This window comes from Solenopsis invicta, chromosome 13 (genome assembly GCF_016802725.1).
Source record: "Solenopsis invicta isolate M01_SB chromosome 13, UNIL_Sinv_3.0, whole genome shotgun sequence".
Lineage (NCBI taxonomy): Eukaryota > Metazoa > Arthropoda > Insecta > Hymenoptera > Formicidae > Solenopsis > Solenopsis invicta.
The window spans coordinates 739,851-766,394 of NC_052676.1; the positions used below are offsets into that span (position 1 = coordinate 739,851).

At 38.2% G+C, this 26,544-nt stretch overlaps 2 protein-coding genes and 1 long non-coding RNA gene across 11 annotated transcripts in view; 1 reads left to right on the forward strand and 2 right to left on the reverse strand.

The window, feature by feature from the left end:
* LOC105199582 (neuroligin-4, Y-linked) overlaps window positions 1-1,096 on the reverse strand; it is a 203,649-nt gene extending 202,553 nt beyond the window's left edge. The window contains exons 1-2 of one of the 3 annotated variants that reach the window (XM_039456699.1): window positions 1,077-1,096; window positions 501-543 (exon numbers count right to left, since the gene is read on the reverse strand). The gene's annotated coding sequence lies outside the window, so the exon portion shown is untranslated. Of the gene's footprint in view, window positions 1-500; window positions 544-1,076 lie in introns of those variants that run through there. The other 2 variants (XM_026137036.2, XM_039456698.1) reach the window with 2 other exon arrangements.
* A 1,696-nt stretch (window positions 1,097-2,792) lies between these two features.
* Window positions 2,793-26,544, forward strand: part of LOC120359388 — a 35,996-nt gene continuing 12,244 nt past the window's right edge. The window contains exons 1-2 of the long non-coding RNA XR_005576160.1: window positions 2,793-3,676; window positions 4,173-4,216. This is a non-coding gene — a long non-coding RNA (uncharacterized LOC120359388). The remainder of the gene's footprint in view (window positions 3,677-4,172; window positions 4,217-26,544) is intronic.
* The window catches only part of LOC105199594, a 294,478-nt gene continuing 273,255 nt past the window's right edge, over window positions 5,322-26,544 (reverse strand). For 5 of the 7 annotated variants that reach the window (XM_039456694.1, XM_039456692.1, XM_039456691.1 and 2 more), the window contains 11 exons: window positions 21,870-22,019; window positions 19,942-20,136; window positions 18,408-18,493; window positions 17,593-17,789; window positions 17,164-17,281; window positions 16,585-16,824; window positions 14,287-14,444; window positions 11,244-11,359; window positions 10,833-11,046; window positions 10,009-10,503; window positions 5,322-8,118 (listed from right to left, as the gene is read on the reverse strand). In XM_039456694.1, the coding sequence (XP_039312628.1) occupies window positions 6,123-8,118; window positions 10,009-10,503; window positions 10,833-11,046; window positions 11,244-11,359; window positions 14,287-14,444; window positions 16,585-16,824; window positions 17,164-17,281; window positions 17,593-17,789; window positions 18,408-18,493; window positions 19,942-20,136; window positions 21,870-21,990 (3,936 nt within the window). In that variant the 5' untranslated portion in view covers window positions 21,991-22,019 and the 3' untranslated portion in view covers window positions 5,322-6,122. The remainder of the gene's footprint in view (window positions 8,119-10,008; window positions 10,504-10,832; window positions 11,047-11,243; window positions 11,360-14,286; window positions 14,445-16,584; window positions 16,825-17,163; window positions 17,282-17,592; window positions 17,790-18,407; window positions 18,494-19,941; window positions 20,137-21,869; window positions 22,020-26,544) is intronic. The other 2 variants (XM_026137034.2, XM_039456693.1) reach the window with 2 other exon arrangements.

Below are 26,544 nucleotides of genomic sequence, written 5' to 3' on the forward strand. Positions count from 1 at the left end.
TGTCGCATAAGGTAGAGGACAACACCAGCATCTAAACGTTAACTTAGGGATGCATACTCCAATTCCAAATTATTGCTATCAAATTACTCGACTCTTGTAGTTCAACATGCTAATTTTCACTCATACGAATCATGAAATCCGTATATATAATTCATTTAAATAATTTATAAAAAAAATTTCGATTTATCTAAACAATTATTTTAAATGAAGCTGTAAGAATTATTTTGTCATGTGTGTTTTTACTTTCAAGGATCGCTTTATCTAAATTTTTTTGTTAATGTATTATTAAAGGCCTAATATTTTTAGAAACTTAATTTTATCACTTTTTTTAAGCTAGCCTCCCCAGAGATCGGACAAATTTGATACTAAAAAATTCCTTTCTTAATATTATTAAAAAATATCGATTCGCTGAATCAAGTGCTCGTACTGTTTGACAAGTGTTCCATTTTAAAAATGAAAATAGAGAAAATACATAAAATTAAAAAAATTTTACAACTTACCGGACCGATGCGCAGCAGCGGAGTTTAACACAGCTACATCAATCTGTAAAGTGTATATAAATCCAAATTATATACAATTAGTTTTTTGTTCATGTAATTTTTAACGTAATTAAATAAATTTCATAAACCACTACCTTCAACTTAATTTAATTAATACATTAACTTCCCAGGCAGCACACAATATTTATGATAAATATTTACAATTATTTACAAAAAATTCGTATATTACATAAATATTTTATAGACATTTTACATACATATGAAGGAAAGAAATTATAAAATCTTTATCCAAAATATTCTTAAAGTACAGACTACATATTTTATGTACGTGGTAAGAGAGAGAGAGAGAGAGAGAGAGAGAGAGAGAGAGAGAGAGTAAAAAAATTAATATTTATATTTTCTACATATTTTATAAATATTTTTATACCATATTTACGATAAATTTTTATGATCTGTTCAATCTAAGATCACAAAGATGTTTACGACATATTTCCGTAAATCTTTATAAAATATTCAAATAATTATCATAAATATTACAACAGAGAGAAAATAGTAAATAAGTCATAAACACCTCACCTGAGGGTTGCTCCGCTGTTGCCCGAAGCCATCCTGGGCCATCTCCTCCTCTCTTCACGTTCCTCCGCCGTTGCACATTCATGGCACAAAACAGTCACTCGCGAGAATAGATTAACAACAATTATTATCGTAACGCGAGAGTCACCGCACTGGTCGCGCATTCTCGACATTAGTTTTGTAACGGAAATGGCTCGAAACAAAACGACAAAGTTGAAATGCACGGTCGCGAGACGGCTACGTGCTCACAAAAATATAACGAAATAAGCAGCTAATTCGCACGATGCATCGCTTACTCGCCCGATTTTTATGCGGTTCGAGAAAATTCTTTCGCAGCATCCCGAAACGTTAATAACAACTTCAAGATTTAGAGCTTCAACGAGCCACGAAATGTTCGTACGTGACGCGATGCAACGTATTGGTTAAGTCGCGGAAAAGACGCGCTAATCGCGACACGCCGGGGGATATTACGGTTACCGCAACACGTTCACGCGATCGCCCGTCATCGAATTCGATACTAGACGTCTATTTCCGACGTGCACCGATTCACACGCGGACGCGAAAATCATTCAAAACGGAACGAAAAAGCTAAAACGTCGAGACACCACCTCGGACAACGAACGACTACGCGTCTCCGGCAAAAATATAAACAGAGCAGCTGATTTACGCGACCCCGTCACTCACGCATTTATGTACCACGACCGCTATTCCATATTCGGCAAACTCCTACTATCTCTCACCGTCATATTTCTGCACAATTCGCAGTTAAAACACACGAGAATCACGTCGCGTACGCGTACGACCAGGGAGGTTTAAACCAAGATGGCGGAGCGGCGGAGCAATGCTCCGCTACCACTACCACAGAACACATAACGGTGGTCAAGGCCCCGGGCAAGGCCGCCGTGCAGCCGCCAACGCCAAGCAGGCAGCAGAGCGGCGGTCTCTACCGGCGTGCGTCGGCGACGGGTGAAGACTGACGAGCGTCCGCGACGATACTGCGCACTGCGTCGCTCGCGCGCGAGTCAATCAGTCGCTTCGTTTATGTTTATGTTTATGTATTGTTGTCGACGCGGCGGCACACGTAGGCACGTAGTCGTTAGTGCGTAATGCGTGGCGTCTCGACGTTTTAGCTTTTTCCCTTTGTTCGGAGCGATTTCCGTAAGTAAATTAACGTTCTTCCCGCGGCCTAACCAACACGTTGTTAGCATCACGTATGCTCGTGAAAGAACGATGATTCGCGCGGCGCATCGCTGACTCGCCCGGTTTCACGCGATTTGAGAAAATTCCTTTGCGCCATACCGAAAGGTAAATGAGAACGCTGCATTAATTAATTACGTAATTACTTACGATACGATACTATCGTCGGCGCTCAGTCAGCTAGTTGCGATATCGCTCTTTGACGAGCCACGAAATGTACGTACGTGACGCGATGCAGCGTGTTGGTTAGATCGCGGAAAGGATGTTAATGTACTTGCGGAAATCGCTCGGAACGAACGAATGAGATAAAACGTCGAGACGCCACGGACTACAGGCGACGACTACGTGCCTACGTGCCTACGTGCCTCGGCGCCGACAACAATATAAACGTAAACAGAGCGACTGATTCACGCGCGCTCGAGCACCGTCGCGCCGGTAACAATATAAACAGCGCAGTTGTTGACGCGCGCGCGAGCACCACCGCGGACGGCGCGGACGCTCGTCAGTCTTCACCCGTCGCCGACGCACGCCGGTAGAGACCGCCGCTCTGCTGCCTGCTTGGCGTTGGCGGCTGCACGACGGCCTTGCCCGGGGCCTTGACCACCGTTATGTGTTCTGTGGTAGTGGTAGCGGAGCATTGCTCCGCCGCTCCGCCATCTTGGTTTAAACCTCCCTGGTCGTACGCGTACGCGACGTGATTCTCGTGTGTTTTAACTGCGAATTGTGCAGAAATATGACGGTGAGAGATAGTAGGAGTTTGCCGAATATGGAATAGCGGTCGTGATACGTAAATGCGTGAGTGACGGGGTCGCGTGAATCAGCTGCTCTGTTTATATCGTTGCCGGCGACGCGTAGTCGTTCGCTCTCCGCTGGTGTCTCGACGTTTTAGCTTTTTTGCTCCGTTCTGAATGATTTCCACGTCCACGAGTGAATCGGTGCACGTCGGAGATGGACGTCTAGTATCGAATTTGACGACGGGCGATCGCGTTATCGTGTTGCGGTAATCGTGATATCCCTCGGCGTGTCGCGATTAACACGTCTTTCCCGCGACCTAACCAATACGTTGCATCGCGTCACGTACGTACATTTCATGGCTTGTTGAAGCTCTAAATCTTGAAGTTCTCATTAACGTTTCGGAATGCCGAGAAGAAATTTTCTCGAATCGCGTAAAAATCGGGCGAGTCAGCGATGCGCCGTGTAAATTAGCTGCTCATTTCGTTATATTTTTGCCGTGAGCACGTAGCTGCCTCGGGACCGTGCGTTTCAGCTTTTTCGTTTCGTTTCGAATCATTTCCGCGAGAACTAGTGTCGAGAATGCGCGTCCAGTGACCTCCAACGGAGGAGGGACGAGAGGAGAGGAGGAGATGGTCCAGGATGGCTTCGGGCAACAGCGGAGCAACTCTCAGGTGAGATATTTGTGATTTATTTACTATTTCTTATTTGTTGTAATATTTGTGATAATTATTTGAATATTTTATAAAGATTTACGGAAATATGTCGTAAAAATCTTTGTGATCTTAGATTAAACAGATCATAAAAATTTATAGTAAATATCGTATAAAAATATTTATAAAATATGTAAAAAATATAAATATTAATCTTTTTACGTACCATAAATGTAGAATATGTTGTCTATACTTTATTAACATTTTCGATAAAGATTTTATAATTTCTTTCCTTCGTGTGTGTATATAAAATGTCTATAAAATATTTATGTAATATATGAAATATAAATAATATTAAATATTTATCATAAATATTCTGTGCTACCTGGGAAGTTAATATATTTTTTAATTAAATTAAGTTAAAGTTAGTAGTTTGAGAAATTTATTTAATTACGTTAAAAAGTACATGAACAAAAACTAGTTGTATATAATTTGGATTTATACACACTTTTTACAGATTGATGTAGCTGTGTTACAACTTTGCTGCTGCGCATCGGTCCGGTGAGTTGTAAAATTTTTTTAATTTTATGTATGTTCTCTATTGTCATTTTTAAAACCGAATACTTGCCAAACGGAACGAGTACCTGATTCGGCGATTCGATATCTTTAAATAATATCGAGAAAGGAATTTTTTAGTATCAAATTTGTCCGATCTCTGTCCTAATTTTTTAAGATGACTTCTCTCTTGTAAATCAACCGCTCAACCGGCTTCTACGTTCTGTAATTTACATATTTTCGATTTATTTTTATTATTGCTTGAAGCATCTAATCAGTACTTAATTCTACTGTGTTTGTTTATTCTCATTACATAGTAAGTATTCATTTTTTTTTACTGGAGGGAGGGGGGCTAACTTAATGTTAAGCCAGCTCCACCTTATTTTTTATTTTCTGCCAAACGGTTTCAACACTTTAATTCGGACTTTAGCACCAAATTAACACCTAATTAGCACTTAATTTGAAAATATTTGAATATTAGGTGCTGTATAAATCCAAAAAATTCCCTTTTTAATATTATTTAAAAACATCAGGTCGCAGGATTAGGTGCTTGTTCCATTTAACAAGTATTCAAAATATTATTCAAAATACATTTAAAAATATTTTAAAATTAATTCTGCCCTAGTGGGTGGGGGGAGTCTATTTTAATAATTTTGTCAAAACTTGCAAAGTCCCATCGAAACACTCACCCCGTCTTTTTTCGCTCCTTGAACTCTGATCAGGCTAACGCTTTCGAACGGATCGAATGACGTAAAACGAGATGAAACGAAAACACGAGAAAAGGAGGGTAAAAGAGATGGGCGGCAGAAGATAGAGACAGACTGATTGCAAAAGGGTAGGAAGGCTAAGGTGAAAATGGCCTTTTCCTTTCCGTGCGGCGACGGTTAGAAACGAAGAGAATCCCATTATCGGGCGAACTTTGAAAATCAATTCGATCCACCGGTAATATAAGTGAGAACTCGCCAACCACTTTGTCCTAGGTTACCGTGCCCCACTGCAGCTGCGCGACTTATAGACTTGCTTCACTTAATAACAAAGTTTGCGAGACGCATGTAACGTCACGAGATACACGGTACAGCGTTTATATGAAAAAGTAAGCGGGAGAAGAGGAGAGGGGGGAAGGGATGATGAATCGTCGATGGGATATATTCTCATTTCGAATTTTCTGTTGAAAAAGTATGAAAAACGTTTATTTTCGTTGTATAAAGTATTGGCGTACAAAAGGGCAAATGCCTTGAAAATTATTAACATCTACCTCAAGATATTGTCTGATATCTGTTTGATCATATTTAATCGATTTAAAATCGCTTAAACGATCGACAACACTCGAAAGTGATTTTAACATTTTATGTGGACATAATATAACTTACTTGACTGATTTAAATCTTAAAAATATTTTCACGTTGTTTAAGATATCTTAAACATTCACAGCATTATTATTTACATGATATACAATTGGATAATGTATGTATTTGTCGCATAATTCTAATTAGTCGTAGAAAAATAGCATGATCCGATTAATAACGATGATAGAGAAAGTTACAATTGTATCATGTGCTAGCGTCGCTAAAATATAGTTTAATACACGTTATTGCAACGTTTATACTAAAATAATAATAAATAACTAATTCTAAAGAGGATAATCTTGCGATTTTACGGATTCAATATCATATAAATAAGAAAAAAAGAAAAAAATTTGAATAAATTGAAATGTAGAGAGAAAATAGTGTTTTGTTAATTTCATTGCTAATACAAATACGTACACCCTTGCGAATGTTTCGTGGAAGAGATTGGGACCATCGGGACTGTATCGATACTTAGCCGGAATGGTAGAGACCCATCTGCATTCCATCTCCGCGTTTGCGAAATAGGACGGGGTATAACACGTGGCTCTCGAATTGGCTCCCGCCAATTATTTCTTGTTGGCCGGCTTTCGTTTGATCGTACCGGTATTCGAGTTACTGGAATTCCCGTTGCTGGTGGACGACGAGTCCGTGCTGGAGGTCTTCTCGCTCTTCGGCATCATCGTTGTTGTTGGCGTCGGTATGCCTGACTTGGTGTCGGATGTCAATGGCGCGTTTGTGATTTTACTGGTCGTCGCCTCCACTCTCGGCGCGATTTCTGTCTTCTCTACGTACGACGGCTTTTCAATACCAGGCTCCTCCCTCCTGCGTGAAAACGACGGAATCCTCGTAACCCTCGGCTTCTCCCTCAGGGATGGCTTTTCCCTTTGCTCCAACGCCCTATCTCGCTCGCTGTTCTGACAATTCTGCTGTTCCGGCGACGGTATGGCTGACACCTTCGGTATATTCCTCTGATCCCTGCTTCTCGGTAAGGTCGCTGTGGGCTTTATGATGATCTTCGGTTGTTTTAGACTGTTCATCGGGGCACAATTCTTCGGTTCCCGTGCCGCGATGATTATCCGCGGCTCTCTTCTTTCCGTTTCTCTCGGAATCATTGAACTGCCGGAAATATTCGAGCTTTCCGATGATGATCCTTCATTTCGCGCTGGATCAATCGTCTTCGATTCGTGCTCGATTTTATCTTCGGAACATGCCGTTGAACTCTGCTGTTGAATGACTTGGCATGGATTAACTATTCTTGGAGTGATCACGATCTTCGGTTCCACCGTTGGCACCGTCTCGTTTCTGCTGATCACGATTTGCGGTTCCGACGCGGTCGACGTCATTATGGCTAACGATTCGCTCGCTGCCGATTTGTACCAGTTTGGGTTACCTACGTCTAAAATTCCAGAAGACTTGCCGATAACGTTATCGACGCTCTGCGAGGTCGGCGAAAAGGGATATTGACTCCCATGAAGCGGACACTTGGGATTAGCATAAATAGCATCCACACTTCCGCCAGCTTGGACACTTCTATTTCCTTCCAAGGAATCGATTATATTAGGATCCGAGTTATGTTTGCCAGAGTCCGGCTTTTTTAGTAACGGACCCACGTGTAGGTTTGTCGTGATCGGCTCATTCTCAATTTGATTTTCGTTTTCTTCTGCGAAGAAACCACTCTTCTCTAGGCTCTTGGAAGTTCCAAATATTCTTGGAGGTGGTAATGGTGGCTGATTCGAAAACAGGTTCACGCGATTACCACTCTTATAATCTTGCAACGAATTCGCGTACTGTTTCGGTACAAAAAGGCTACTCGGCGCCGGAAGTGATCGCCTTTTTTCGATATCTGGCAGCACTTTGGGATAGTTTCGACGTTTTATTGTTTTTAACGCTTCCTCAGGACTGATACATTCTCTTTCCGCGATTGGCTCCCGACAAGTTACATTTACGTCATTTGTGCCAAAGGTCGTTAGAATTGATCCGGTTTTCATGTAGATCTCTTCGTCGTGAGGATTTTCGTACTTTGATTGTTCAGATAATGGCACTTCTATATTTGTTCCTAATCCAGGACGAGGCAAACGAGATTTTAGTTTAGGATTAATCTTAGCGTACAGGCTGCTCGCGCTTCCTGAATCCGATTCGTAGATTCTGGGAGTGGAAAAATTTGGCTTCATTGTTTTTAAAACGTTCTCCATCGGCAAAGGATCGCTCTTAGAGTGATGATGCTCAATAACGACTACTTCAGGAGCCATTAGCTGTGGGCTTGACTCGTAATCGTTTGCTGTTTCGATACTCTTCATTAACTCGATCGGCACTTGATTCAGAATGGACTCTGTTCTCGTCGCCGGCGTGGCGTCAATAGCCACGGAAATTTTTGGCAATTTTGACTTTTTTCCAGGCCGCACAACCAACGTCGGGCTCTCAGCGTATATAGGCTCGTCCTTCCTCTCCTTCAACGCTTCTTCTTCTATGCGTTGCTTTTCTTCTTGCTGCTGCTTGCTTAGTTTCTCCTGATGCTCCTTCTGCAATGTTTCTCGCGTTTTACGTAAGAACCTCGGCGAACATCTACATAAACAGAACGAAATTGTAAGATAAAACTTCAATCTATTTCATCAATGTTCTTTGAAAAGTTTGTTATATAAACAAATAAAATAAATATATTAATACGTTGTTTATATACATTTTAATGTATTACAATTATTATTTATAAAGTTTAGTTATAAAACTGTTTACAATTTAAATTACTCGCAAATTATGTAATTATCTCTACAAATTTATTAATAATTATAACCAAAAGTTGTTTGGGAAAATATTGTTGAGTATCATTATATAAAATATTTACATAATAAATAATATTTCTGCTAAAAGAAACAACTATCATGCGGGTTATGCAATACGTTTCTGTAAATTTCACGCAAAATTCAAAATTGGTGCCATTAATGTTACTATTTGTTATAACTGATCAGTTATTGCGCCCAATTATTGGAAGTTATTGATCGTAGGATAATATTTTACGTATTTCGCAAATGAAAGGTACGCATTAATTTTGCGATTTTGGTAACAGCCAGTAATAACAGTGGTTGCACTTTCATGTCCTGAAACTAATTAATCACTTTTAATCTTGTACGTTATGCCAACGAGCGAAAAGGCACACTTTGCCGAGCATATTTACTTAATGATGTATTATATTTGTTTATTTCATATAGAAAGTCCTATAATGTACGTTCATAATTAAATATATTTCACGTATATAAATTTACGGTACACCGTTTATTACAGCTACGTGAATCAACAAACGGTACGTGTGTATATTACGACGCAGTTGAAAAATAAAAAGTCTGTTTAATAACTCAAAGAGATTTTTCTCTTTTTTAGGAATTCAAAACATTGCAAATGGAAATATTTTTTGAAATATTTATTACGCAATTTGTACGTGTTACAAATTTTACTGCAGTTTTTTAAATTTTGTGCCTGTGCATAACATTTTTTGTATAAATCGTGTTTGCTTTTATTATTAGTTCTTTTTTAATTTGGCACGGCAACATAAACAGAGACGATATTGCGATTTGCAAAGCAGATATTACTTGTTAAATAAACGAAAGACGAAGTCGAGCTGTAAGTCGAGTTCAATTAACTTTGTAGGTCAACACTTGCCAACGTTTTCCATGAGTCAATACAACTAATGAAATATTCGAAAACGGAAGAGAGAAAGAGGACTAAATTCTCTGATTTGAGTGATAGGGGCTACGTCTCAAAGCAGCCACTCTTTGAGCGGATCCTCTAATTGGATTACTGGATCGCACAATCCTTACCGCGATCGACAAATTTGCAAGGGTAAGCGTTCTATGAGTATCTTCAGTTCCTCGCAATTAGAAAGGACGTATAAATCGAGTTCAAAACGCTGAGTGTTACGAGAGCAGAGAATGACACGCAGCAGGATGACATTAGAATAAATAATTTAATAAAAATTTATAAATTGTTCCAAATTGTTTATTTTATTCAAAACATGTCAAAGTATTAAATTCCAATTGATTAGAAAATATAATTCTTAAAATAATATTTTTGATTATAACATTTTTAAAAGTAAATTTTCTCTGGACACTAAAAATCTTTTAAAAAAATTCTTGAATAATTAATTATATAATAATGTAGTTTCATGAAATAAAATTGTGTAAGTTTAAAAGGTTTAAAAGGCTACAAGCTTCAATGATTTCAATCGAATAAATCATGTCAAACTTCAATCTTTTTTGCACTCATTATACAATAATTACATGATTAATTATTATTCACTTAATTTCTACAAAAAAAATCAAAATATTTATTCCAAAGTGAAAATGCAACATTGATAATTGTTTATAAAAACGTTATTCACGATTAATTCAGAATTTTCCCGAGCGAAAAGAACATTAAAGATTAATAATTAACATGCAAAATACTATTTAGGACTTGACTGACCTATGCACGATCTCCTGCTGAATCCATTCTCTAACCTTGATGTGGGTGTCAATGGTGGAACTGGAATTCTGCCTCGATAGCTTCGATCTACGTCCAAAGTTGGAGTTGTTGTCGTACGCCTTGTCGTTTTTTATCACATCGTTCAAATCTGGCTTGCTGTCGCTTTTGTAGCCTAGCTGGCCGTAATGGTTCTCGTGTTTATCAGTCTTCGACCTCTTGACAGAGTCGTTTTTCTTCTCGCTGCCTCGCCTCTTCAACGATTTCTCTTTTCCCTTCATGTTCTGCTTCTTATAATAGATATATAGGAAAATCGTAAAGTTTATCAGTATAAACACGACTAAGAAGAGAATCACCATCATCATTGCTGATGAGGTCTTTAACGTGTTTGGTTCTAGCGTAGAACCCTCCCCAATGTTCCCACTCGTTGTAACCACACTTGAAAATGGCGTCTTCTCTGTGCTAGAGTCCGTAATAGTGGACTGAGACGTATACCTGCTGATTAAATAACTTATTCTATAACTCTGGATAAAAGTATATTTAAAAGAATGCAAAAAAATCTCTATACTTTTACTCGTGAAATAAAATAAATAATTTAAATTAAAACTTACACTAAATTACTATTCCCAGTGTTTTCAAAGTAAATTTTTTATAAATCATTTTTATTACATTACAATCCACAGATTTATACATATATATATATAGGCCATCTTGAAAAAAATGTACTAAATAGAGAAATCGTTTTAAGAATGATATTTGTCTAACAATAAGGCGATGACAAATTTTACACACAAAGCGTGAAATTAATTAACTGCCTTGTTACTGACCTCGAATCGTAGCCTTCGTATTTCCGATTGTTGGCGGTATTGTTGGCATATTTGCCAATCCCATCGGCAAAGTCAAGAATCTGCGGTCGCGGTCCTCTCGGTCGTGTCGGGCCCGAAATGTCTTTATTCGGGTGCCTGAGCAGATTGGGCAGGTCCTCATTCCAGAATTGCATCTCCGCCGGACGATAGTGCGCACCTACGTTAGGTGGTATGGCTGCGCGCAGGATAAGATATTGCATAATGTACCAAATAAACCGTAGAATTCTCGACGTAAAGCAAAGTTTCGATAATAGATTTTATTTTATCATTATTCCTTCGATCACAAATAGACCCATAAATAGAGAGGGTATTGCTTCCAAACTTTTTTTTCTTTGCAAGCGTTTGCATGCTTCGAGATTTTTGCTGACTTACTTAGGTTGAAATACGTTTGATTGACAGGATCGTATTCTGGCCAGTCGATGTCATATTGACTCCATTCTTTGAACACGTTAGTCAGATAGGGATATCGCTTCGCGACGTTGGGATTCCTGAGGGATTCGAATAATATCTTTGATAAATAATCGCGAATGATTAATGTTGTATTGAGCAGCAGAAACGCCCAATAACTTTTGTTAGGCTGTACAAGGTGGCTTGGGATTAATACCGTTAGGAAATTGGAGTGATATAGGAGAAGAAGATATCGGATAATCCAGAATAGTCCATAGGGACACGCGATACTGTTTTCTTTCTGTTATTGTAAAGATATTGCCCAGTTAGACTCCCTACAGGATTCAATTTTATGAAATTGAAGTTTTTAGATTGTTTTTTAGAACTATAAAATTCAGCACGTTTTGTAATTTAAAACTAACAAACGTAATATCTCAAAATTTCTTTATCGAAATGTAAAGTTCAATAAGCTCTTTTATTTTTAAAATACGTAAAATTATAATACTGCAATTCAGCGAATTAGCTCTCGTGTCCATCGACTTTTAGAAACCTCTATTAATTTTAAAGATACAGTTCGCCTGTGCACATCGATAGTTTCAGCACGCGGGAAAATGATTTTTTAATGATGGGTTGAATGAACGCGTTGTATCCGATCGATCACGCGTGGCGGCAGCGTTCACGCAACGTGGAACAAAAAAAACCTGTTTTTCCATCATTCGTTATCACCGACGGTACTCCGAGACAGATGCTGCGCGTCGTTTATTATGGCAAAGAGACGCGTCCTTACGGAAGATACGGTAACACATGAAATATCGATCGGATGTGCGGCGTTTACAAACGCATGGCGCTCACCGCTAAATCTAAATACCTTTGTTTTGCTTAATTGCACTGACCTAGTTCCCTCTGAGTTCTGTCACTATAGTAATGCATAGGTATGTGTGTGCTAGTCAAGCCATATGTTCAAAGTGTCTAACAAAAAATTGCGAGGTTGTAATGCAAAATATAGTTCTACAGACGTACCTTGCAAGAAACAAATTACCGTGCACAAAGAAATAAAATACGGTATAAATGTTAAATCCATGTAAAATTAAAATACAAAACCCAATTTTAAATAATATTTTAATAAAAAACATACGGTTTCAGTATATTTTTCATAATATAAATTTTGTAACGTAATATTATAATTTCACAATTTTATAATTTCTTTTCTTTTAAATATTAATAGTAAAACGTAAATGATTTGATTGCGCAACGATTAATATTGTATGTAAATTTGCGCGGACTCGACTTAAGATTTTTTATATAATTAAAAAATTCGACATCTAGCAATTTGAGCAATTTCAAATAAATTTTTAATATAATTAGAAATTTGATATTTTCCCATTTAAACAAAGCGTGGCTTTATATGGTGTAGTGAGAATATTGGACTTGTTCAACCGAATAAAGCGGAATGTTTTGTTGAGTAAAACGAAATATCGAAATAATTCGGAACTGTGGATAATCTGCTTTCATCGTGCAAATTAAAACGGCCGATTCGCCGGATCGTTAATTCGACAATATCGAGCATCAGCATAACAAGCGTCAAATTGCGCCAAGCCAATACAAGACCGAAATCCGAATGTGCGTGTAGTAATTCATATATATTTCGTGTATACATATCGAAAGGTGAAAGATTCGGTGACAGTTTAATGAAAATTTGAGGAAAAAATTGTCCTGCAGAATTCATAAATTTCGGTCTTTGTGGATATTTGCATTAAGAAATAAAATTATATTGCAATCGAAAATTGCGTTCCATTGTAGTTTTTCCAACGTTATTCCGTATTTAGCTGTTGATGCAATAATTCAGCGTTTCGAATAACAATGGCTCCCTTTGTCTCAATTAAAAGCAGCACAATATGTCGCTTCTAAAGGCACTGAATTTGCTTATACCTAAAACCGTGTTTGTAATAGAATACACACACACACACACACACACACACACACACACACACACACACACACACACACGGGTGTGCGCGCGAACACGCAAGCGCGCAAGCACGCATTCGATAAAATTTTTAATTAATTTCACAAACATTGAAGAATTTATCTATTTTCATGTTACTATACATATTCTCCAAACAATGTATATTTTTAATAATAATTTATATTTAATAATATCTATTTTCTAACTAGTTTATTTTTATGAATAAACATTTTAATTAAAAAAAAATTCGATTCCTGTAAATGTATTTATCTTTTAATTTACAACAACACTTTATAAACCGTTTAAATCATTTATTTTTTAATTGAGATGTGCTTATAAAGTTCAGTTGTTTCGAAATGCACAACGGAAAAATATATTACCGCCTGGTTTAATTAAACGCCTGAATGTTTAGTTAATTGAAAATCACGTTGTCGGATACGTGTGTTACCAAGTCCAACTTTACCAACTACGGATTTTCACGTCAACGCCCAACAACAATTGTTCGGTACTTGTTATTAAATACGATTGTTTCTGCGCAGTTGCCGCTACTCATATGAACTTTTAATATTAACTTCAGTTTAACTTTAATGCGCATTGCGATTATTTTCCAGTTTATACTCTAAATTATTTATTTATTTATTTATTGTTAAAACTTGCGTAATCACTACCACCTAGTTTGGCAAATTTGATTTACATTTTTCAATTAGTAATTTGCTGCATTGAATAAAACGCGAAATATTTCTTCAAATAAGAGCTACACAAGAGGAATAAATTTTCAATTTATCAAAATTAAATAAATTAAATAAATTTTTTTTAATTCACATTATTTTGTGTGTCTATAATTTTAAATTTTAATTTAAGCTACATTAAAATAAAAATAAATTTAAATTAATGGATAAAAAATGTAACTGTATTTATTTAAAATTTTTAAAAAGGTTTTTAATCTCTTTTTTAATAAAAGTTTTAATTTAAGAGATCGAGATAACATGTCAAAATGTTAAATGTATAAGCTATTGTATAAAATTCGTTGCTAAACGCTTTTACTCATTGTCAGTAACTCACCCGATATAGGCAAAGCTGCACCACCAATTCATAATGGCCTCTGAAAACAGTGTCTCCCTAATGTCGTATCGACCTCGTAAGTTGTACTTGCTGCCGTCTAATGGGACACCCAGTACGTAGGGTAACTCTTCTCCATGCACTGTGTGTTGACGTTGTTGCTGCAATATAACGAGATCACGATGTGCTTTTATACCGAGGCGCGGATTTTATCGACACTTTTATGCAATTCTCATAACTCGAAAATATCAAAGCTCAGGTTGTTACTTCTTCTCGACGCATTTCTCGCATCACCCATCTCTCTCTTTTTACTCTCTTTCTATATAGATTCTCTAAAATTTTCATTTTAATGCTTCCAACTATCAATATCCGTTTTTGCAATGCCTCTTACATCACAATTCTTTATTTTATATTTACTTGTAATTTATTTACATAATTTAATTTATTTTTAATAGAATCTTTATTTATTTTTATTTCAAATAGTGTGTTTCCCATTATTATAAATAGATACATGGATTTAAAAATTTACGCAATATCTAGATTTGAAATTCTTTTAAATTTGTGAGTAATTAAATAATTATTTTTTGGTATTATCTTTACACACACACACACACACACACACACACACACACACACACACACACACACACACACGCACGCACGCACACACACACACACACACACACACACACACACACACACACATTCATACATACATACATACATACATATAAATATATATATTTTTTTTTAAACGTTAAATTTGTTTTAATATCTTTCTAGATATTTAAAATTATATAAATATAAAATATGTATATATATATATATATATATATACAATTTAATGTTTGTAACTACCTAACAATCCATTTCCAATTAATTTACCCGTTAAACTAAAGTTTATTTCGAGTTTAAACTCGCTCATCATCAATCCCACTAACAATTTTCGAATGAAATTTCCTGGGTGCGAGTTCTCAGATTTATCGCAGTCGTAATTATTTTTAGCACGATAAACCGAGCGTATTTACAAACGCGTCAATTTGTAAAGTTCAATAAAGGGTGGAATTTACGAGAACGAGTGGAAATTAAAATTCATCGAACTCGCTCGCCATGTGTACAAGAGAGACAATGAGAGAGAGAGAGAGAGAGAGAGAGAGAGAGAAAGAGAGAGAAAGAGAGAGATTGACATAACTTGACATCGAAATGATGCACACTGCGAATCGCAGTTTGCAGATTTAAAATCTAATATCCTTGTTGACGTGAGGATAGCGTTGTACCCGGAGGTACATTCAATTTAGCGATATTCTCGGTTACCGCACAAGCGCGGCGGCCGCGGTGTGGTCGTTGCCGGTGCACGCAACGGTGATAAAAATAGTTGGCCGAAATCCAAATGGGTTCGCAGCTCGGATTTTTCTCTCGGCAACTGTGCGAGCACAATGGCTGCCACTAGGTCACAACTCGTCCCTTCCGAACTAAGAAACCTAGGACAATGACTACAGTGCGCTAACCATGTCGGGTGACCCAAAAATCGCACCCTACCTTTCGCCAGTTTTTTTTTGGCAAATTTAAAGTTGATTTTTCCTTAAGAAATTTTCATTTGGAAACCGTTGCTACTATTATTTTTCATTATTATAAACTTTAGCAACTGGAAAAAATATCCTCTTTAATTTTTCACTAATATTACGAGTGTTAAAATTTAGAATAAAGTTTATAAATTTTCAAGTATTTAAAAATGCTTTATTTGATTAAAAAAAGAGAACTTTTGAAATATGTGCTAATTGCAGATTTGCTCGAAAATGTGCCAAAAGAAAAAAAAGAATCTGTTTTCTAAAATCTTTTCAACACTCTGCATGCTCGTTGCTCTCTAAACAATCAACGCTCTTGTGGAAGACCATAATGTATATCTTTCTTTCCTCTTCCATTCTCTTTCTCGCACCGTCTCTCCTCTTTCGCGGTTAGAGAATTAGAAAAAGTAAATTTCCCATTTCAGATTTCGCCGATAAAGTACGGCGATGAAAAATGCCCTCCGTTTTCAGGAGCAACACTCCGCATCAGGGAATAACAACGTTGCATGAAACTGCGAATTGGAGCGTTGAAGGAAGTGCACTTTAACTCATCATCCCCGCCAGACCGCCCCCTCTTTCCTCCTCCTCCCCCCCCCTCCTTCCTGCTCTTCACATCCTTTCCTCGCCCATTGACGCAGCGTGCAACATTTTTCCCGCTCCATGTCGGGTCCCGCTTTGTCGAGGGGCGTCTGAGCCGCGATAATCGATCTTCGTTGTATCGTCGAGACCTACTTACGCCAGAGTAGTCTTGCATAGCTTTCGGATGCGAGAAGACGTACATGTAGCTCTTCGGGTTCGCCCTTGAATGCAAATTGGCAGTCATTATTAACGGCGCCACGGTGCCGCTATCGGAGAGCGCCTCCAGCACCATGTCCCGATTCTTTGTAGCGTACTCTTTCGTGAACCCACTCGAGAAGTCGCCATATTGCTCGAGCACTTTCGATAGAATCAGCTCCGGCTCCAGCTCATGCGTCGCCTGAAGACATATTTTGATACAGAAAATTAAGTTTTAAGAGAAAAACTGTTAAGTCAGAGAAAGATAACGGAAGAATCTAATTATCATAACACCCGTTTAGTTAATCGAAGGATTTCGAGAACAGGAGAAACACGGCAATTTCTAATCTAAAGCCGAGAATCTAAGGCTCTAAAGGTCAAAAAAGAAAGAATTGCGGAATCGTTAAGGATCTGGAGATTCGAGAAGCCCTAGATAGAAAGAAAATGTCCTAAGATAAATCCAATAAGAACGAAGGAAAATAAATAGAACAAGAATTGCTTCATATTGGGATAAACGAACTCAACACACGAGTAAATTTACTTTGGCATGGTCTCGTAGGATTTCATCTCGTTGTCCATCAAGCATGCCGTGTAACAAAGCAACTGGTGGCAGGATGTGAAATTTCTCGGATTCTGTTATACCGTACATCAAATCGAACCTAAAAAACAACGTCATTTGTTATTTTTAATTTGTTAAATGTAAATGTAGAATTTACACTGAATGTTTAAATCCTTTCGTATGCGTCAGGAAACAAAAATCCATTAATCATAATAAATATTAATAATACTCGGTAAATATTAATATTATCGGTATATATTATTTTTGCAGCTTCCACTTTATATCGCGCGCCATCATTTTTATTATTATTTTAGAGAAAATACCACTATTTAGATTAATATCCACATGTAAGGATTATAAGATCACTTTTGTTTCCTATACTATTCGACGGAAAAAAAATTCAAATCGTACCTGCCAAAGAGCTGGATGTTCTCCATTAAATTGAGCGGCTTGTCAGGGATGACGGCGCGGTCGATCAACGGTGCGTAGGCCGGCACGTATTTCGGCTTGTGGATTTTCACGTGTAGCAGCCTGTCTACGTCCTGGTTGCGCAAGCAGAGCGCCAGTTCGCTGTCGCTGGTGGTGGGACAGTTGAGAGCGTGCGCCACCTGAAAAACGATCCCCGCCATTGCTCACGAGCGCAATGAACGCGGCCAACGACCCTGTACCCTCGGCATCGATGTAACTGTGTAACGATTCTTCGCCGTGACGAGCAACGATATGTCTTTCCGTCGAATTCAAATCGCGAGTGGAGCAGAAACACGACGCCGCCGCGCCGCGTCGTTTGTAAAACGTACGTTACCACGTAAAAACTGTGATGAACGGCGGTTCCTTCATTTCGACATTTTTTCGATTTGTACGAAATGAGACCGAGAACTCACACTGTTCAGAATTCGAAGCTCTAGGAATTATATAATCTATTATATAATCAGAAAATTTATTGTTGGAAAAATATTTAAAAAAATATATATAATTATTTATAGAAATTGTAAAAATAATTTTTTGTACGAAACGCAATGTTTCAAGAATCTAAGCATCTTGGAATTTTATAACGAGAAAAACTAGAAACGTTGAAGTCTTTTAAAATCTGAAATTAAGTCAATCATAGAATTAATGATAATAGATGCCGCATGTAACGATTTGTCATTCCGCAAAACTGAAATCCAAGCGCATCAATCCTCATCTCGCGTTTTTATTCGCGACTATACAGTGGCATCTTTCTTTACCTGCTTGGTAATTTGCAATGGCGCCTTGCCGATGGCGTCCGCGCTCATTGCCGATCCAGACATTAGAATAGCTCGTTTGAACAATCCTGCAACCAACAAAATAAGGATGTCACTGATTAATAACTTTGCTATTTAATATAGCAAGTTCAGCAGTTCTCAAATTTTATTAAGTCTTAACTTGCGAAACAAAAATAAGATTACCTGAAATTAATTTTTTAAATTAATTCTTCGCGAACGATTTCCGCGTTTACAATTGAGGGCTCTCATAAAATCTTTTGATCCTAATTGAAGAAAGAATTCGTACAATATATTTCAACTATAATATTTAAATTATTTGTTATACATATAATATTCAGGGAAGACCCGTTTTCCCAGACATTACAACAATGTTGTATTCATAATCTCCCAACGGTGATTTAATAAATGATCACATTTACGTCACGTGGATAAAGGAGTGCTATAAATATAAAATGGCAGCAATATTTGAGAACCTTCGGCATGGCACGGGCATTTCTGTCTCGACGTGTAAAATATTAAGTCCGGTTATTTTTCATTGCACAATATAATTATTGGCCGGACGTGGTGGCATTGTGCGCCCGGCCGGAAGAGAAAAGTTCCTTTTCCCGGCCGCCATTGCGAGCCGGTCGGGTGAAAAATGGTCGACATCTTCTTTCTTGCTTTTGCTCGTTCTCGCTGACCCTGCCGAGCACCGCGGAGTACTCGAGAGTGCTTGAGTGCTCGTGGTCGATGTGTGCTCACCATTGAACACGTGTAGACGAGCGATTCTTAGTCCCTTGTCAAACTCGGAAATATCACAATGCAAGTTCTTACGAATCGGAAAAGAGGAAATTCGAAAGAATCAATTGAGGTCGTTGAGATCTGAATAACGCCTATTTACCAGTTGTGCTTACCGTTAATATAATTTCATAATTATATTATAATTAATATTTTATTATACCCAACTTATCTAAATATCTCTCTAAATTACATTTCCAACGGTTATTGCTTCTCCGATATTCTATTATAATTAATGTTTACTTTCCGTTTTAATCGTAAATTCTATAAATTCTTTCGTGATCAATGAATCATTCATACGAAAGCACACCAATTGAATATTGTTTCGACCGTGGATATATTGTATTTAATGTAAGTACACGTATGGCCATCTCTCTCGGCCTGATTCCTCCAATTAATCCCACGATTATCTCTCGTCGACTCGGAAATCGTGATCCCTATATGCGATCATTGTACGCTTCTATAACTGTGGATAATGTTTCCAATTACAACGAGAAGAGGGATTAGCTCAGATTGCATATAGTCCTTTAGTTCTTGCGAACGTATATTATTGCGAGTAGCTGTTCAAGTTTTTTTTTGTTTGATTGGCAGAAATTAACAGAAATCAAGTAACTATAAAATAAGAAATGAAAACTAAAGTGCAGGAAGCAACGTCGAGAAAGAAAAACTTGATAAAAGGGAGATAAGAAGCTGATTATGCTGGTATATAATGTAGCATACACATTTTGTTCCCTTTTACCTTTTTTGTTGGCGACTGGGCTGATTAGAAGCAGATTAGCAAAGATAGCGCCAGTGCCATGGCCGACCAAAGTAACGCTATTAGGGTCGCCGCCAAACTCCGCGATGTTTTCCCTTAACCAAAGCAATGCCGCTATTTGATCCAACAGTCCGAAATTGCTTGCTGTATCGTCTCTAATTCCAGGTCTCAGAAAACCTACAACAGAAATCTTGCAATTATCACAGAGATAAATATTCGAACAATTAATTATTCTTAAACATGAAAAAAAAAGAGCAGTTTAGATCAGTTGAAGAAACTCAGAGTATAAAAATCTTGAAATCCCGAGATTTAGAGACACGTAGACTTGGAAGCATAAAACTCTAAGTAAATAACAAGGCGAGAATTCCTTTCCAGAACCAATTCAGAATGTAGAAAGGCAAGGTACTATAAAGTCGCGAATTAAGGAATGATCTAACGATTCTTAAGGGAGTATCCTTAAATTTTTCAACGATGCGATTTGTTAAAACTGAGAAAATCCAAGAAAGAAGTAAAGCTCATTAAAATAAGTCCCATAAATAGCAGGCGCTCGACAAGCTGAAAGCTTCCGAGACACGGAAGCCTTATTTTTTTCCTTTCTTATTGGGGATCTCGAATAATTGGGATTCCAGGTTTCAAGATCCCCGGGGACTCGTGTATTCAGTGTCCCAATTAATTAGCTCCGCGGAGATGCAAAATTCTCCCCTCGTGCTTAAACATGAAGCACTTTCGCGCGGTAACGCGATCGCCGGGGCTCTTTTTGCTCGGCAGCCGCTTCGCGCTTGGGACCATATTTTTCCCCTGTTTTGCGCAGGGCGGACATGGCGGCGGCAGGGCGGGTTGAAGCTATCCGCAGGCTCCTCACGGGCTAACTCCGGCCGCCTAGAGCGGGTCGGGGTTACTAAGCGCTTCCCCAGCACTTTAACCTAATTTATGATTATGGTTTCGCGTCCGCCTCTTTTTTTCTTCCGCCAACCACTCCACTTACCGGATATACCGAATGTACCCACACCCGCCTACACGTGCGCACCACGAGCTCGTCTATTTGCATCGCGCCGTCGCTGTCATCTCGCGAGAAGGGATTGCCGGAATTTCGCTGTTAACCCCTTCAGGACGAGCACTGTACACGACAATTTCGGATTGCAGGTGCCGCGATGCGCCACGCTTCTGGATGGCAGTTTTTAACGAACTTTTTGAATAATGACGCTTTCGCATGACCACCCTCGTGCAACGAGAAATATATACTATTACTACATCAGTTATATACTTTTTTACGTAACAATGAGAAAAGTGCACGCCTGGATAATACACGGAATAATTTAACGTTTTTTCAAACCAGAAAGTACCAAGTCGCAATCTAGCGCGACCTCATTGTTGTTAAATTTCTCATATGAATATGATTTTTCCAACTGATTCGAGCAATTCAAAAGATGAAACTTTATACTACATCTACATTACCTTGACGCATTTCACAAGTGCGCGGGGTAAAATAATTGTTTGCGATTAAGCTGATACAACGGAGGGAGAGAGAAAGAGAGAGAGAGAGAGCGAGAACGAGCATCATTTACACTTCCGCTAGTATGATAAATCTACTACCTTGTATCGTATGACCTCGCGTAAACTTTCTTTGAAGGCAAAGTCCAATATTGAAAAGCTCGAAGCGATAAAAATTTAGATAGGAAGTTTGCGCAGCAGGCAGCAGCCTTGGTAAACGACAAACCGTAACGAAGTTATTTACACGGCATAGTATACAGTAAAAGTATATTAGGCGTTAGTACTTTTCTGCTTGGTGAATCGATCGATAGTCTTCCGCTCTTATCTACGGATAAGAGCAACAAAGGAGGGAAATTGATTCTTGCTACAATAATGTTTGTATCTGTTACGGTTCTTTAACAAATGTTTATGTTTCTTACCTAGGATGCCGAGTCGAAAATTAATTGTAACAAAAACAATGTTGCCATAAGCCGCCAGTATAGTGCCATCGTAAGGATTACCACTATTCCATTCGAAACTTTCACCATGAATGAACACCATAACCGGATACCTTCTCAGATTTTTCTGACCTGAAACAAATTAGACATTTTTATAAATATTTATGTTTCATAAATATAAACGTAGTTCGTCTTCCCCTCGATATTGACATTTATAATTAACAAATCTTTCTCAGCGAGCCTTTCTTCGTTCGAAGGTTCTTTTATATTAGCCTGCAAATAAGGATAAAATCTCCATTGCAACATTAGTCTTTGGCGATCGGCAGTATTTTACCCTCTTCGATGGTAATTTTTTAATTGTATTTAAGAAGTTTTCGGCTCCTCTCTGGAACGCTCCTCGAGGATCTCTGATTTACATCAGGCGAAAAATTATCGTCCGAGTTTGTTCGCGAAAATGGAAGCACAGGATTAGTCCCGAAATTTATATCACCTCCCTTGCGAACTATTCACACAGTGAGTTTTCGATATTAGGGTAACTATAAATTCTTCTCCACCCCTATCCTTCGAACGACGTAGTTTCCTTTTAGCGTGAGATCCGCAAATTAGACTAGGACGACAGTCTTCTGTGAGATTTATCGGAAAATCCGTTCCACCAAACTTTCTGCTGACATTTGAATATCGAATTTGTCGCTGATTGTAAGTAAATCATTCCGAATACGGCAATAAAGCATCGGTAAATCAAATTGTCAATGATATAAGTGTCGATATTTATGAGTCATGCAACAGATTACATTTCATTGTTTAATAAAATTTTTTATTTTCTAAAGTTCTGAATATTTATGAAAAGAAGGGACTTGTAGAATTAAATCTATTTTGTCTGGTAAATATTTGCAAGTTTTAAAATAAATATATTTGAATAATCTTTCTTGAATGAGGTAAAGCGAGGTAAAGAAACACGCAAATATCATTTGGGTGGCAGGCTACATTGGAAATGAAATGGCCGAGATTTCATCCCTTGGCGACTTCGAGAGGCGACGATCTAAAAACTCATTTAGCCGTGACGCTTATCCCGAGATTTAATTAACGGTTTCAATTATCACCGACTACCGTTCGTCGAACTAACGTATCTCCTATTTCCTCCGAAACGTTCGGTAGAATGGCTGGCGCGCACTCGATACATCTCGATAAATCAAGACACTCGATCGTGACGTTCTCCCTACCGAATCTTCTTGCCTCCCTTCTGACAACGACAACTCGTCCCATATATCTCACCATGTGAATATCGATTTAGCAATACTTAGGAGCCTCTAGGGTTAGAGAATAGTTGGTCGATGTACGAGTATATTTCAAATTGAGAAATATTTTAGAAAATAATCTTTGTCTCTCTCTCTCTTTCATTGCGTTTATTTGTTTCGCTCTTTAAACAAATTTATAATATATAATGTAATTTTATTACTATATTATTGATGGGAGGGGGGGGGGAGTCATACTTTTATCTTCTATAAGTCTATATTTTCTTTTACGCAAGATTCTTGCGTATCGAAGTCCATGATATTTATGGAACACAAACGACATTGTAACAAGCAAATATTCTGTCTCATTTCTCCTTTAGGAGGAATGTTGCGATGGTTGCCGCACAATCGCGTCCACGCTCGCGTCCCTCCGCTGGGTCCTATACATCATAGCGATCTCGAGCCGGAACAAGCGCCAGGAGAACAAGAGAAAGCGACAGGGACACGCGATCGCCGCGAAATTTACATGAAAATTGAAAGGCGGATCGATCGATGCGTTCTGCATAAAATTGATGTATTGCGAATCATGCGCAAGCGGAGATATTTTCATCTTGCGTCACGTGAGCGCATGGCTCGCGCGCGTGCAACGGAGCCGCCAGGCTGCCATAAATCACTTGGCGTGAAGCTATATCCCAATAAAAGGAAAACCATTCCTCCATCCAAACGATGGTGTATTTTTCGCTGTAAAAAAACGCACGCACGCTCGTAACTTGCTCGAAACGTTTATGAAGGCCCCCTATGCGATATGCATTTCCGTTCGTTCGAGAAAGCGTCAAGATACTCTGTTGAAATCAAATATGGAGTTTCTCAAATAGATAGGGAATAACAAATACACATAATGTAACCGAATAAATATACATGAGTAGGATAATAAAAATCAATTTCTCAATGTGCGTTTGAAATTTTATTTGTGAGAAATTAAGTGTCAAGGAGCGATCAATGCCATTAAAGATTAAAGTAAGTTGCGTATCGCATATCGGTGGCTTAGTCGAAACTCCTTCACGTTGAAATGGATTGTTAAAATCCGGATTAGTGCGGTCCTTATACGAACAAATCAATTCCCGATATACGAACGGTTTTTATCGCGCCGTGTAATCAGTTTTATTGGTGTGTTGCTCCTCTGGCACGAGATAAATATTTACGAGGCGTCGCGGTGCGCAGAAACGTCGGTCTCGTAACTCACGGCGCTTCGAAGAGCGACCGTCTTCCAGTTGGTTCGCATGCTCGTGTAAATAATGGATTTACAGCCCTTTTACGGCGTCTCCATATGCCCGGAGAAACCGGTTGACGCGAACGAGCGCCGCATCGATAATGGCGCTGTAAATCAACGAAAATCTCCCTAAAGATCGACCAATATTCTCCCCCTCCTACCTCCTTCGCTCCTCGCTCCGTTCCTCTTCCTCGCCTGGAAACAGCTTCTTTTGCGAGCTACGAGAAAGACGGGGGGATGATGAACCACCCCTACGAAGGAATACGAAGGGCGGAAAACGCGTCAGCCTTCGCCATCTCGTGAAGCTCGCGAGAAACTTCTGATCACCATCGCTTGCTACGACCCTGTATAGATGTCGGCACAAATATTATTTTCCACCCCCGTGTGGAAATGTCATTATTCGTAAGACTTTCGCGCAAGGCCTTCCAAATCAATACGCTCGAGCCCGCGAAAGTCCGCCATCTTTAATCATCCCCGGCTTAATTGTAAGCAATGCTCTTTCGTTTTTTCTTTTCAATCCCATTAAATTATATAATGTCGATCCCTTATTTTCCAGCAGGGCGTCAACCAACTTTGCAGATTATTGACGTTCTGTATTGTTGACGTAAAAATTATTCAAGACAAAAATTATCGTTATTAATGGAGTGTGAATAAAACAAAAGATTGCACTTTTAAATTATAATATTGTAATGGTGTTGAATGATAATCAATTTTAGAAAATTTTAATTTTAGAAATAGATATAAATTTATAAAAATAAGAATTATCTTGGGATTATTTATATACCTGAGATATGTATGTGTTAGTGTCTACATTCATGCGAGTTATTTTTCCATCACTCTATACTTTAGCTTTTCAGCGAAATCCCTGGCTGGTATCAGCAGCCATCTTCGGTCACACAAGCGACAGAGATTCCCGCAGTCCCGTGAAGCGATATACTCGTTTCGCTCGGGCAAAGTGCGGAGTCGTGTCAGGAATTTTTTGCGAAGCGGCCGTTTCGCAAAATCGCGCGAGCTGCCGGTTGAACGCCGGAAATTGGAGGAACGACGGAACATGTACCGACCGCGAGCCTCTTTCTTTCCTTTCGCTTTATCTCCGAGGCAAAGCTGAGAAGCTTCTTGACTACCACCTTGTTGTGCTTAATTTCAATTTATATTTCGGATTTTTACTAGTGAGATTAGAGCATTGTGTGATTATTTGAAAAAAATTATTTTATCAAAATCAGCAAGATGTTGCTGATTTGCTAAAACAATTGTCACAAATCGATTTAAAATTTATATTTTATAAATCTAAAATTTTAAATCGTCAAAAATAAAAAAAAATGTAAATTATATCATTCATAAATTTGAATAACGTAGAAACGAGAAAAAAAATAATTTCTACGCAAATCTTTTATCATTTCTTACGTTATTACTAAAAACAACTTGTAAAAATCATTTCTTACAAAGTATTACAATATTGCTTTCTTGTTACGAATGACGGGATTTATCGACAGCTTTTTTCATACGAAGTATATTTTATCTTATCTATCGTGCTCCCTTTCTCTTTTAGAAATCTCAGATGCGCAAAATCCAAGTTTATATCATCGTGCCTAATCCGCAGAGAGCGATCGAGTTGTTAAATCCTGTGATTAGTGGGATTTCGCGCTCTTTCTGGCTTTTCGAGGAGACCGCGGTACCGTGAGAGATCCGAGTGTTCGATACCGATAGTGCGGTGTTGTAGATACATGGTTTGGCAAAGCCTTCCATTATCGTGGACGACGTTATTCAATCCGTAGTACACGTATTCCAATGTACACGCGAAGCGTCTGGGGCAGATAGGATGACGGAACGATGACCCTCTCACGTGTGCTTCTCTCCATAAACGTGCGCATTTATCGACCGCCCGTAATGTATTCGACTGGAAAATTCGAAATCACTCTTTCTTTTTCTTCTCTAAATCTATCGAAGCCAGTGACATTTAGTAAATTATATCTAAGTACACTTTAGACGATCTATAACTCGTGTCAAATATTATAGACTTTTTATAATTTTGTATACCGTATATTTCCTTTCTTCTATATAAATTTATATTTTATTTTACTATTTTATTATTTCATTGTTTGTATATTCTATTCAGAATTTTAAAATGTTTTTTCACCTCTATCTTAAATCCTCG